Source organism: Crinia signifera, chromosome 6, assembly GCF_055691185.1.
Source record: "Crinia signifera chromosome 6, ASM5569118v1, whole genome shotgun sequence".
Classification (NCBI taxonomy): domain Eukaryota; kingdom Metazoa; phylum Chordata; class Amphibia; order Anura; family Myobatrachidae; genus Crinia; species Crinia signifera.
The window spans coordinates 19,510,743-19,525,236 of NC_139222.1; the positions used below are offsets into that span (position 1 = coordinate 19,510,743).

Consider the following 14,494-nt stretch of genomic DNA (forward strand, 5'->3'; position numbering starts at 1 on the left):
TTACTTTATACCTCTGGGCATTATGTGTAAGTTGTATTATTGTGGGGCCATTATGTGTACTTTATAACTCTGGGCATTATGTGTAAGTTGTATTATTGTGGGCATTATCTGTACTTTATTACACTGGGCATTATGTGTAAGCAGTATTACTGTTGGGCATTATCTGTACTTTATAACTCTGGGCATTATGTGTAAGCAGTATTACTGTGGGCATTTTGTGTACTTTATAACTCTGGGCATTATGTGTAAGTTGTATTATTGTGGGCATTTTGTGTACTTTATAACTCTGGGCATTATGTGTAAGTTGTATTATTGTGGGCATTATCTGTACTTTATAACTCTGGGCATTATGTGTAAGTTGTATTATTGTGGGCATTTTGTGTACTTTATAACTCTGGGCATTATGTGTAAGCGGTATTATTGTGGGCATTATGTGTACTTTATTACTCAGGGCATTATGTGTAAGCGGTATTACTGTGGGCATTATGTGTACTTTATAACTCTGGCATTATGTGTAAGCAGTATTACTGTGGGCATTATGTGTACTTTATACCTCTGGGCATTATGTGTAAGTTGTATTATTGTGGGCATTATGTGTACTTTATAACTCTGGGCATTATGTGTAAGTTGTATTATTGTGGGCATTATCTGTACTTTATTTCACTGGGCATTATGTGTAAGCAGTATTACTGTGGGCATTATCTGTACTTTATAACTCTGGGCATTATGTGTAAGCAGTATTACTGTGGACATTTTGTGTACTTTATAACTCTGGGCATTATGTGTAAGTTGTATTATTGTGGGCATTTTGTGTACTTTATAACTCTGGGCATTATGTGTAAGTTGTATTATTGTGGGCATTATCTGTACTTTATAACTCTGGGCATTATGTGTAAGTTGTATTATTGTGGGCATTTTGTGTACTTTATAACTCTGGGCATTATGTTTTAGCGGTATTATTGTGGGCATTATGTGTACTTTATTACTCAGGGGCATTATGTGTAAGCGGTATTACTGTGGGCATTATGTGTACTTTATAACTCTGGGCATTATGTGTAAGCGGTATTATTGTGGGCATTATCTGTACTTTATTACTCTGGGCATTATGTGTAAGCGGTATTATTGTGGGCATTATGTGTACTTTATAACTCTGGGCATTATGTGTAAGCGGTATTATTGTGGGCATTTTGTGTACTTTATAACTCTGGGCATTATGTGTAAGCTGTATTATTGTGGGCATTTTGTGTACTTTATAACTCTGGGCATTATGTGTAAGCGGTATTATTGTGGGCATTATGTGTACTTTATAACTCTGGGCATTATGTGTAAGTTGTATTATTGTGGGCATTTTGTGTACTTTATAACTCTGGGCATTATGTGTAAGCGGTATTATTGTGGGCATTATGTGTACTTTATAACTCTGGGCATTATGTGTAAGCGGTATTACTGTGGGCATTATGTGTACTTTATTACTCAGGGCATTATGTGTAAGCGGTATTATTGTGGGCATTATGTGTACTTTATTACTCAGGGCATTATGTGTAAGCAGTATTACTGTGGGCATTATGTGTACTTTATAACTCTGGGCATTATGTGTAAGCGGTATTATTGTGGGCATTATGTGTACTTTATTACTCTGGGAATTATGTGTAAGCGGTATTATTGTGGGCATTATGTGTACTTTATTACACTGGGCATTATGTGTAAGCAGTATTATTGTGGGCATTATGTGTAAGCAGTATTACTGTGGGCATTATGTGTACTTTATTACTCTGGGAATTATGTGTAAGCAGTATTACTGTGGGCATTATGTGTAAGCGGTATTATTGTGGGCATTATGTGTACTTTATTACTCTGGGAATTATGTGTAAGCAGTATTACTGTGGGCATTGTGTACTTTATTACACTGGGCATTATGTGTAAGCAGTATTACTGTGGGCATTATGTGTACTTTATTACTCAGGGCATTATGTGTAAGCGGTATTACTGTGGGCATTATGTGTACTTTATAACTCTGGGCATTATGTGTAAGCAGTATTACTGTGGGCATTATGTGTACTTTATACCTCTGGGCATTATGTGTAAGTTGTATTATTGTGGGCATTATGTGTACTTTATAACTCTGGGCATTATGTGTAAGTTGTATTATTGTGGGCATTATCTGTACTTTATTACACTGGGCATTATGTGTAAGCAGTATTACTGTGGGCATTATCTGTACTTTATAACTCTGGGCATTATGTGTAAGCAGTATTACTGTGGACATTTTGTGTACTTTATAACTCTGGGCATTATGTGTAAGTTGTATTATTGTGGGCATTTTGTGTACTTTATAACTCTGGGCATTATGTGTAAGTTGTATTATTGTGGGCATTATCTGTACTTTATAACTCTGGGCATTATGTGTAAGTTGTATTATTGTGGGCATTTTGTGTACTTTATAACTCTGGGCATTATGTTTTAGCGGTATTATTGTGGGCATTATGTGTACTTTATTACTCAGGGCATTATGTGTAAGCGGTATTACTGTGGGCATTATGTGTACTTTATAACTCTGGGCATTATGTGTAAGCGGTATTATTGTGGGCATTATCTGTACTTTATTACTCTGGGCATTATGTGTAAGCGGTATTATTGTGGGCATTATGTGTACTTTATAACTCTGGGCATTATGTGTAAGCGGTATTATTGTGGGCATTTTGTGTACTTTATAACTCTGGGCATTATGTGTAAGCTGTATTATTGTGGGCATTTTGTGTACTTTATAACTCTGGGCATTATGTGTAAGCGGTATTATTGTGGGCATTATGTGTACTTTATAACTCTGGGCATTATGTGTAAGTTGTATTATTGTGGGCATTTTGTGTACTTTATAACTCTGGGCATTATGTGTAAGCGGTATTATTGTGGGCATTATGTGTACTTTATAACTCTGGGCATTATGTGTAAGCGGTATTATTGTGGGCATTATGTGTACTTTATTACTCAGGGCATTATGTGTAAGCGGTATTATTGTGGGCATTATGTGTACTTTATTACTCAGGGCATTATGTGTAAGCAGTATTACTGTGGGCATTATGTGTACTTTATAACTCTGGGCATTATGTGTAAGCGGTATTATTGTGGGCATTATGTGTACTTTATTACTCTGGGAATTATGTGTAAGCGGTATTATTGTGGGCATTATGTGTACTTTATTACACTGGGCATTATGTGTAAGCAGTATTATTGTGGGCATTATGTGTAAGCAGTATTACTGTGGGCATTATGTGTACTTTATTACTCTGGGAATTATGTGTAAGCAGTATTACTGTGGGCATTATGTGTAAGCGGTATTATTGTGGGCATTATGTGTACTTTATTACTCTGGGAATTATGTGTAAGCAGTATTACTGTGGGCATTGTGTACTTTATTACACTGGGCATTATGTGTAAGCAGTATTACTGTGGGCATTATGTGTACTTTATTACTCTGGGCATTATGTGTAAGCGGTATTATTGTGGGCATTATGTGTACTTTATTACTCTGGGAATTATGTGTAAGCAGTATTACTGTGGGCATTGTGTACTTTATTACACTGGGCATTATGTGTAAGCAGTATTACTGTGGGCATTATGTGTACTTTATTACTCTGGGAATTATGTGTAAGCAGTATTACTGTGGGCATTATGTGTACTTTATTACACTGGGCATTATGTGTAAGCAGTATTACTGTGGGCATTATGTGTACTTTATTACTCTGGGAATTATGTGTAAGCAGTATTACTGTGGGCATTATGTGTACTTTATTACTCTGGGAATTATGTGTAAGCGGTATTATTGTGGGCATTATGTGTACTTTATTACTCTGGGCATTATGTGTAAGCAGTATTACTGTGGGCATTATGTGTACTTTATTACTCTGGGAATTATGTGTAAGCAGTATTACTGTGGGCATTATGTGTACTTTATTACTCTGGGCATTATGTGTAAGCAGTATTACTGTGGGCATTATGTGTACTTTATTACTCTGGGAATTATGTGTAAGCGGTATTATTGTGGGCATTATGTGTACTTTATTACTCTGGGCATTATGTGTAAGCAGTATTACTGTGGGCATTATGTGTACTTTATTACTCTGGGAATTATGTGTAAGCAGTATTACTGTGGGCATTATGTGTACTTTATTACTCTGGGAATTATGTGTAAGCAGTATTACTGTGGGCATTATGTGTACTTTATTACTCTGGGAATTATGTGTAAGCGGTATTATTGTGGGCATTATGTGTACTTTATTACTCTGGGCATTATGTGTAAGCAGTATTACTGTGGGCATTATGTGTACTTTATTACTCTGGGAATTATGTGTAAGCAGTATTACTGTGGGCATTATGTGTACTTTATTACTCTGGGCATTATGTGTAAGCAGTATTACTGTGGGCATTATGTGTACTTTATTACTCTGGGAATTATGTGTAAGCGGTATTATTGTGGGCATTATGTGTACTTTATTACTCAGGGCATTATGTGTAAGCAGTATTACTGAACTGACTTTTATTTCCTCCGGTGTCCGGCTAAAAGGGTGGATGGGTGCTGAAGTCATGTGTTCCTATGGTCCTGAGCCGTTTCCACCCCTGTCCACCCCTTCCCTCTCAGCAATAAATGGCCTAGCCAGTGTGTAACTTGCTGAATCTGTTCGGTGCCAGGGTCTGCACATGCGCAAATATGCCCATACGCAGACCCCCAACCATTGGAATGGGGATGAGTTCGGACCCCTACGATAGTTAGATAATCACCCCCTTTGTGTAGGCAGCACTACTATGAGCATTAGGTGTCACTTGTATTACTCCGGAAATGAAGTATAAGCAGCATTACTGTGGGCATTATGTGTAATGCTGCCCATACACGCTGCGATCCCGGCGTGCGTTGTGGGTTTAAATAGCATCCATCACATCGCATTGCATGCCTTATGCATGCGATGCGATGAAAACTAAGTACAAAAAGTATACACATACTTTTTGTACTGTGTTATGAGGTGCTGCGGGAGCGCGCACCTCAAAGCACACATCGCACCACCCGGAAACGCAACGTGTATGGGCGCTTCAGACGTATTACCATGGGCATTATGTGTAAAAGGCACTACTACTATTAGAATTTTATATAAAGGGCACTACTGTGTGGCATAATGTGTATAAACGGTACAAATGCCTGAAGTAACATGAATAATGGACTCTACGGTATTTTGTAACGGGAATAAGGGAAACTGATGTGTGGTAGAATGTGAATCAGTGGCACAACATGCAAATAACATTGTGCTACTGTGTGGTGTAATTTTAGAACACATTCCTTGTGAGAACACAGCTCCTTTTATTGTGGCATGTACGTCTAGCGTGTACTCTTTTATAAGGTATGGGAAGGCGCAAATTTAGAGTTTGCAGGGAGGCGCCGAACACCCTAGCACCGGCCCTGGGAGGAGCCTATCTCTCTAAAAGATTTAGCATAGGTTCATACCTCCCAACTTCGAAGCTCTAGGAGGCGGGACACAGCTGATGCGCGCCGCAGACGTGCGGAAATTTTCATGGGCGTGGCCTAATTTAGGGGCGTGGCCTATACAGCAGCTCTTCCGTGAGGCCACGCCCCCATTTTGACACTATGGGGGCATGACCCAGAGGCTCAGTGAGCCTCTAGCCATGCCCCCAGACCCCTGGCTGCGGGAATAGACGCTGTGCGCATGCGCACAGCGTTTATTCCCCGCTGCCTAGCAGCCGACATGGGGGACTCCCAACAGCCCCCCCTCACCGCGGGACACTGCCGGCCGTGGGAGGGACAGCGGGACAGGCCCTGGTAATCGGGACTGTCACGCTAAAATTGGGACTGTTTGGAGGTATGTAAGAGCCTGGCTCATGCGGATCCTCCTACATCCCAATGTGAGCTGTGTCACCAGGACCATTGAAGGAGAAACACAAGATGCTACTCCCCCTTTATAATATTAACAACAGGAAGCCGCAGGCCGCTCCCCCTCGTATAACAGGACGCCGCAGGCCGCTCCCCCCATATAATAGGATGCCACAGGCCACTCCCCCTGTATAACAGGATGCTGCTGAACGCTCCCCGTATAACAGGACACCACAGGCTGCTCCCCTGTATAACAGGACGATGCAGGCCGCTCCTTCACTATAATAGTACATTGCAAGCCACTCCCCCTGTATAACAGGAGGACACCACAGGCCGCTCCCCCTGTATAACAGGTCACAACAGGCCGCTCCCACTGTATAACAGGACACCACAGGCTGCTCCCCTTGTATAGCGGGATGCCGCAGGCCGCTCCCTCTGTACAACAGGATGCTCCCCCTGTATAACAGGACGCCACAGGCCACTCCCCCCGTATAACAGGACACCACAGGCTGCTCCCCCTGTATAATAACACCAGGGCAGCACAATACTGTGACACCCCAGAAGACTGTATGTCACTTTGTTTAGTCCCAGCATTTACATTGGTGGCCAGTGTCACCTAACTTATGCTGACACTACAGGGGGTTGCTAAGCAACCGCCCTGCAATCTATGTATGGAATGAAGGAGTGTGACTTTGGGACCCTGCAGTTCCCTGAGGTACACAGACCCAGCCTGGAGAAAAGGGTGCCCTGTGATTGGTGCCAGGAGAGGAGCGCGAAACCAGGGAGGAGGAGAAACAGTGTGGCGCGAAGGAGGGACAGCGGAAAAGGCGCCATTGCCGGTAAGAGAGACCCAGCCAGCGCAGCTTACAGCAAGAGGCCAGCGTGAGCGGAAGACGCCGTGACAACAGGGCGGCAGCGGCAACGTGAGGCGGACGAGACCAAGCGCCGTGAGTGACCCGCCGCGTCATCCTCCCAGCGTCTCCGGCGAAGAGGAGAAGAAGGAGACGGAGAGACACGGGAGTGGAAGACGCCGCGTCAACAGGACAGAGAAGCGGGAGCGGTCGGCGGTGAAGCACAGCAGGGCGAGTGAGGCGCTGCTGAGTGTGGCAACGCTGCGCCTGCAGCGCCCACACTAGCGTGCCCCCCTGCGGAGGAGAGATCCAGCGGCTGACAGGCGGACATCGGGGAATCCCAGCACCACGGCAGGAGCTGCATCAAACCGTAAGTGTGAGTGCCTATACCCCAGCCCCTCCGTTACCAGCCTCCACTGGACCACCAGGCACCTGCCACCTGCCGCCTGCTACCCTGCCACCCTACCCGGAAATAGGGCACCTGCCAACTGCCACCTGCCACCCTACCCAGAAATAGGGCACCTGCCACCTGCTACCCTGCCACCCTACCTGGAAATAGGGCACCTGCCAGCGGCCACCTGCCACCTGCCAACTTACCCTAAAAGCAGGACACCTGTGTTCCCCAGAAGAAGGGGATTGCTCCTCCATATGCCGCAGCGTTATCCCAGGCGGCCATAGAACCCTCTCCCCTTGGTCAGTGAAGACCCGGAGGGACTCTTTAACCCCCCAGGGATAAATCAATTCTGCCGGAACGGCAGGCCAGCATTCTCCTGGTTTGTAGCTACGAGGGAGGAAGCCCACCTTAAAGACCTTATCACCAGCCTCTGCGCTGTGGAATCAGGCCCCCTCCTTAGACAGAGTACTGTCAGGCTTGCAATGGAAATCCTATAGCGCCATCTTGTGGCCTGAATCAGGAACTGCCCTTCACCACATCTAAGCTTACTATCCCTAGGCTCTAAAGGACTGCGCAGTCGCGGAATAGAGATCTCTAACAGACTCCAACACTAGCCCTGTGCACAGGCCTGCCTCAGAGGCAGTGGTTAAGGACACCCTCCTTGGGTACCCAGTCACGTGACACTGTAGTGGGGTTAGTGCTAAAGTGATTTATACTGTTTGTACTTTATACGTGATTTAATGCTAAAGTGATTTATACTGTTTGTACTTTATACGTGATTTAATGCTAAAGTGATTTATACTGTTTGCACTATATACGTGGTTCAACGTTGAGGTGATTCATTATTAGAGTTGAATCGGAGGATTGATGTATAATTATACGGGTATTCTGGTTAATAAACACCCTTGAAGCGTAATCCCAGCCTGTTCATTGTCTTAGCCGACGGAAGAAGGAAGACGTCTGTCCAGCTTCAGTACCAAGGTAATACAGAGGGTTACTGGCCGTCTTCTCCGGTGTACCACAATACCATGAACTGCTGCCAGATACAGCAATGTCTTCTCTCGGTCCCCCGTAACTTAATCACCGTGGCTGCTGGAAGTGAGAGGCCTCAGGTAAGATCAGCAGCGCTGCCCTAGCAGGGAGCCGAGAAGCTGCAGCCGCCAGGCACTGAACTCGTGGATTGGTCTTCGGGAAAATGGCCACCGCTCCCTCACACAAGGAACAGTGGTTATGTGGAGCCTTACTAGTCATATATACTGCATGGAATCTATCAGCTACCGGTGACCTCACATCACATAACTCTCTCTTTGCATTCTCCTAGGGGCAATTACCGCTTCTAGCAGTCCGGCGGTGATGTCCCAGTGTCCTCATACAGCGGCGGCCATTTTGTTGTGGTTTGTACTCAGCTCCCAGACTCCCCCGCGGCTGTAGCCAGAGTGTATTTCCTGTGTGGGGTAGAGTGGGAGGAGCTGTGTTACCAGGGAAACGTCCCTTCCTGGTGTGCATGGCTGGGGCAGCGCTGCTGATCTTACCTGAGGCCTCTCACTTCCAGCAGCCACGGTGATTAAGTTACGGGGGACCGAGAGAAGACATTGCTGTATCTGGCAGCAGGTGATGATATTGTGCTGCCCTGGTGTTATTATACAGGGGGAGCAGCCTGTAGTGTCCTGTTATACAGGGGGAGCGGCCTGTGGTGTCCTGTAATATAGGGTGAGCGGCCTGCGGTGTCCTGTTATACAGGGGGAGCAGCCTGCGGTGTCCTGTTATACAGGGGGAGCGGGCTGCGTGTCCTGATTTCCAGGGGGAGCGGACTGTGGTGTCCTCCTGTTATACAGGGGGAGCAGACTGTGGCAGCCTTTTATACGGTGAGAGCGGTTCGCGCCATCCTGTTATACGGGGGGGGGGGGGGGGGGGCGGTCCGCGACACCCCGTTATGTGTGTGTGTGTGTGTGGGGGGGGGGGGGTTATGGTGGCCTGCGGCGTCCTGTTATACGAGGGGGAGCGGCCTGCGGCATCCTGTTGTAAATGTTATAAATGGGGAGTAGTATCTTGTGTTCTTTATACAGAGGGAGCAACATGTGGCGGCCTGTTACAAATGTTATACAGGGGGAGCAGCCTCTGGTGTCCTGTTAGAATTGTTATGCAGGAGGAGCAGCCACTGGTGTCCTATTACAAATGTTAAACCGTGGGAGCAGCCTCAAGTGTTGTTATACAGTTAAGCAGCCTCTGCTTTATTTTTTTATTTACATTATAATTAATTATTCATTATTACCAGGGTTACCTGTCTCTGATGTCATATTAGTTTTATTATCATCATACAGTTTGAGCAGCCTTTGGTGTTTGGTGATTTCTTTAGAGACAACCATTCACTACAGTGGACGTAGTGGTCTTATTTCCTAGAACACTTGTACTATAATGTCCTCTGTATGAGATATATATATATATATATATATATATATATATATATATATATATATATATATATATAATATGGCTTGGGTCCGGCACTCCCAACAAACAATTTCAATATCTCCGGTGCCCTCACAGTACGATCGGTACAAGTATGCGGGTGGGTGGGTGCGGCACTCAGAAAGAAAACAACCAACTACACGGGATGCTTACAACGTTTCAGTTATTAAACTGTTTTCAAGTAAAAAACATATATATATATATATATATATGAGAGAGAGAAGCATTAGAGGCTGCTGTTAGGCCCCTGTGTGGATTTCTTTTAACTCTTTGAGTTATAAGTGAATGGGACATTATACAGTAACATCGGGGGATGTGACTGCTGGGAATGGGACGTTATACAGTAACACTGGGGGATGTGACCGGTGAGGTGACTGCTGGGAATGGGACATTATACAGTAACGCATGGGGGGAGGAGGGTGACTGGAGAGGTGACTGTTGGGAATGGGACGTTATGCAGGAACACTGGGGGATGTGACCGGAGAGGTGACTGCTGGGAATGGGGCATTATACAGTAACACCGGGGATGTGACCGGAGAGGTGACTGCTGGGAATGGGACATTATAAAGTAACACCGGGGGATGTGACCGGAGAGGTGACTGCTGGGAATGTGACATTATACAGTAACACCGGGGGATGTGACCGGAGAGGTGACTGCTGGGAATGGGACATTATACAGTAACACCGGGGGGATGTGACCGGAGAGGTGACTGCTGGGAATGGGGCATTATATAGTAACACCGGGGGGGATGTGACCGGAGAGGTGACTGCTGGGAATGGGGCATTATACAGTAACACCGGGGATGTGACCGGAGAGGTGACTGCTGGGAATGGGACATTATAAAGTAACACCGGGGGATGTGACCGGAGAGGTGACTGCTGGGAATGTGACATTATACAGTAACACCGGGGGATGTGACCGGAGAGGTGACTGCTGGGAATGGGATGTTATACAGTAACACCGGGGGATGTGACCGGATAGGTGACTGCTGGGAATGGGACATTATACAGTAACACCAGGAGATGTGACCGGAGAGGTAACTACTGGGAATGGGGCATTATACAATAACACCGGGGAATGTGACCGAAGAGGTGACGGTACTTGTGTAGTTTCACAGCGCCCGATATATCCGATGCGATATCGGCCGATATATCGATGCGATCCGATGCAATTTTTTTACATGTTCGTAACCCTACTATCCACTACGGCGAGCGCAGTATTCAGTGTCCCCTCGTGGGGCTCGCCACGCTTCAGGCTCGGTGGTTCGCTGCGCTCGCCACACAATATAAATTCAACTGCATGTGTAGTGGATAGTGAGGTTATGAACAGGTAAAACATCGCCTCGATATATTGGCGGCTATATCGGCCGATATCACATCCGATATATTGGACGCCGTGAAAGTACACAAGTACCGAGGTGACAGCTGGGAATGGGACATTATACAGTAACAACGGGGGATGTGACTGCTGGGAATGGGGCATTATACAGTAACATCGGGGGATGTGTCTGGGTGATGACTGTATCATTGTGTGTGTCAGGTTCCTATAAGGTGTCAGGATGTCACTGTATATCTCTGCATGGAGGAGAGGGAGTATATAGAGGAACACAAGGATCTGTACAAGGACGTAATGATGGAGAATCACCAGCCCCTCATATCACTGGGTAAGAAGAGACTTAATTTTATTGTACGTGATATTGTTCACTTATCATCTGCTAATCTCACATGTATTCAATGTACTCAGTCACTGCGTGTCTCCTATAGATGGACCCAGTAACAGAGATACCCCAGAGAGATGTCCCGTCCTCTGTATTCCCAGGATAATCACATATATACAATGTCCTCAGTCACTGCGTGTCTCCTACAGATGGGGCCAGTAACAGAGATACCCCAGAGAGATGTCCACGTCCTCTGTATTCCCAGGATAATGACATATATACCATGTCCTCAGTCACTGTGTGTCTCCTACAGATGGGCACAGTAACAGAGATACCCCAGAGAGATGTCCCCGCCCTCTGTATTCCCAGGATAATCACATATATACCATGTCCTCAGTCACTGCGTGTCTCCTACAGATGGGCCCAGTAACAGAGATACCCCAGAGAGATGTCCCCGTCCTCTGTATTCCCAGGATAATCACATATATACCATGTACTCAGTCACTGCGTGTCTCCTACAGATGGGCCCAGTAACAGAGATACCCCAGAGAGATGTCCCCGTCCTCTGTATTCCCAGGATAATCACATATACACAATGTCCTCAGTCACTGCGTGTCTCCTACAGATGGGCCCAGTAACAGAGATACCCCAGAGAGATGTCCCAGTCCTCTGTATTCCCAGGATAATCACATATATACCATGTCCTCAGTCACTGTGTGTCTCCTACAGATGGGCTCAATACCAGAGATACCCCAGAGAGATGTCCCCGTCCTCTGTATTCCCAGGATAGTCACATATATACCATGTCCTCAGTCACTGCGTGTCTCCTACAGATGGGCCCAGTAACAGAGATACCCCAGAGAGATGTCCCAGTCCTCTGTATTCCCAGGATAATCACATATATACCATGTCCTCAGTCACTGCGTGTCTCCTATAGATGGGCCCAGTAACAGAGATACCCCAGAGAGATGTCCCCGTCCTCTGTATTCCCAGGATAATCACATATATACCATGTACTCAGTCACTGTGTGTCTCCTACAGATGGGCCCAGTAACAGAGATACCCCAGAGAGATGTCCCCGTCCCCTGTATTCCCAGGATAATCACATATATACCATGTCCTCAGTCACTGCGTGTCTCCTACAGATGGGTCCAGTAACAGAGATACCCCAGAGAGATGCCCCCGTCCTCTGTATTCCCAGGATAATCACATATATACCATGTCCTCAGTCACTGTGTGTCTCCTACAGATGGGCCCAGTAACAGAGATACCCCAGAGAGATGTCCCCGTCCTCTGTATTCCCAGTATAATCACATATATACCATGTCCTCAGTCACTGCGTGACTCCTACAGGTGGGCCCAGTAACAGAGATACCCCAGAGAGATGTCCCCGTCCTCTGTATTCCCAGGATAATCACATATATACCATGTCCTCAGTCACTGTGTGTCTCCTACAGATGGGCCCAGTAACAGAGATACCCCAGAGAGATGTCCCCGTCCTCCGTATTCCCAGGATAATCACATATATACACTGTCCTCAGTCACTGTGTGTCTCCTACAGATGGGCCCAGTAACAGAGATACCCCAGAGAGATGTCCCCATCCTCTGTATTCCCAGGATAATCACATATATACCATGTCCTCAGTCACTGTGTGTCTCCTACAGATGGGCCCAGTAACAGAGATACCCCAGAGAGATGTCCCCGTCCTCCGTATTCCCAGGATAATCACATATATACCATGTCCTCAGTCACTGCGTGTCTCCTACAGATGGGGCCCAGTAACAGAGATACCCCAGAGAGATGTCCCCGTCCTCTGTATTCCCAGGATAATCACATATATACCATGTACTCAGTCACTGCGTGTCTCCTACAGATGGGCCCAGTAACAGAGATACCCCAGAGAGATGTCCCCGTCCTCTGTATTCCCAGGATAATCACATATATACCATGTACTCAGTCACTGCGTGTCTCCTACAGATGGGCCCAGTAACAGAGATACTCCAGAGAGATGTCCCTGTCCTCTGTATTCCCAGGATAATCACATATATACCATGTACTCAGTCACTGCGTGTCTCCTACAGATGGGCCCAGTAACAGGAATACCCCAGAGAGATGTCCCCGTCCTCTGTATTCCCAGGATAATCACATATATACCATGTCCTCAGTCACTGCGTGTCTCCTACAGATGGACCCAGTAACAGAGATACCCCAGAGAGATGTCCCCATCCTCTGTATTCCCAGGATAATCACATATATACCATGTCCTCAGTCACTGCGTGTCTCCTATAGATGGGCCCAGTAACAGAGATACTCCAGAGAGATGTCCCTGTCCTCTGTATTCCCAGGATAATCACATATATACCATGTCCTCAGTCACTGTGTGTCTCCTACAGATGGGCCCAGTAACAGGAATACCCCAGAGAGATGTCCCCGTCCTCTGTATTCCCAGGATAATCACATATATACCATGTCCTCAGTCACTGTGTGTCTCCTACAGATGGGCCCAGTAACAGAGATACCCCAGAGAGATGTCCCCGTCCTCTGTATTCCCAGGATAATCACATATATACCATGTCCTCAGTCACTGTGTCTCCTACAGATGGGCCCAGTAACAGAGATACCCCAGAGAGATGTCCCCGTCCTCTGTATTCCCAGGATAATCACATATATACCATGTCCTCAGTCACTGTGTGTCTCCTACAGATGGTCCCAGTAACAGAGATACCCCAGAGAGATGTCCCCGTCCTCTGTATTCCCAGGATAATCACATATATACCATGTCCTCAGTCACTGTGTGTCTCCTACAGATGGTCCCAGTAACAGAGATACCCCAGAGAGATGTCCCCGTCCTCTGTATTCCCAGGATAATCACATATATACCATGTCCTCAGTCACTGTGTGTCTCCTACAGATGGAGCCAGTAACAGAGATCCCCCAGAGAGATGTCCCCGTCCTCTGTATTCCCAGTATAATCACATATATACCATGTCCTCAGTCACTGTGTGTCTCCTACAGATGGTCCCAGTAACAGAGATACCCCAGAGAGATGTCCCCGTCCTCTGTATTCCCAGGATAATCACATATATACCATGTCCTCAGTCACTGCGTGTCTCCTACAGATGGGCCCAGTAACAGAGATACCCCAGAGAGATGTCCCCGTCCTCTGTATTCCCAGGATAATCACATATATACAATGTCCTCAGTCACTGCGTGTCTCCTACAGATGGACCCAGTAACAGAGATACC

At 46.2% G+C, this 14,494-nt stretch overlaps 4 protein-coding genes across 8 annotated transcripts in view; 1 reads left to right on the forward strand and 3 right to left on the reverse strand.

Annotated features, from left to right (window-relative positions):
* Nucleotides 1–8,255, reverse strand: part of LOC146010088 (uncharacterized) — a 340,453-nt gene extending 332,198 nt beyond the window's left edge. Inside the window, exon 1 of the mRNA XM_083150990.1 lies at nt 8,205–8,255. The gene's annotated coding sequence lies outside the window, so the exon portion shown is untranslated. The remainder of the gene's footprint in view (nt 1–8,204) is intronic.
* The window catches only part of LOC146010107 (oocyte zinc finger protein XlCOF29-like), a 58,544-nt gene extending 50,276 nt beyond the window's left edge, over nt 1–8,268 (reverse strand). Inside the window, exon 1 of one of the 2 annotated variants that reach the window (XM_083151027.1) lies at nt 8,148–8,268. In XM_083151027.1, coding sequence (XP_083007153.1) covers nt 8,148–8,150 — 3 coding nt within the window. In that variant the 5' untranslated portion in view covers nt 8,151–8,268. The remainder of the gene's footprint in view (nt 1–8,147) is intronic. The other variant, XM_083151028.1, reaches the window with a different exon arrangement.
* The window catches only part of LOC146010042 (uncharacterized), a 224,068-nt gene that overhangs the window by 82,655 nt on the left and 126,919 nt on the right, over nt 1–14,494 (reverse strand). The window lies entirely within an intron of this gene.
* LOC146010053 (uncharacterized) overlaps nt 8,482–14,494 on the forward strand; it is a 173,072-nt gene continuing 167,059 nt past the window's right edge. The window contains exons 1-2 of one of the 3 annotated variants that reach the window (XM_083150902.1): nt 8,485–8,680; nt 11,130–11,253. In XM_083150902.1, the coding sequence (XP_083007028.1) occupies nt 11,169–11,253 (85 nt within the window). In that variant the 5' untranslated portion in view covers nt 8,485–8,680; nt 11,130–11,168. Of the gene's footprint in view, nt 8,732–8,810; nt 8,831–11,129; nt 11,254–14,494 lie in introns of those variants that run through there. The other 2 variants (XM_083150901.1, XM_083150897.1) reach the window with 2 other exon arrangements.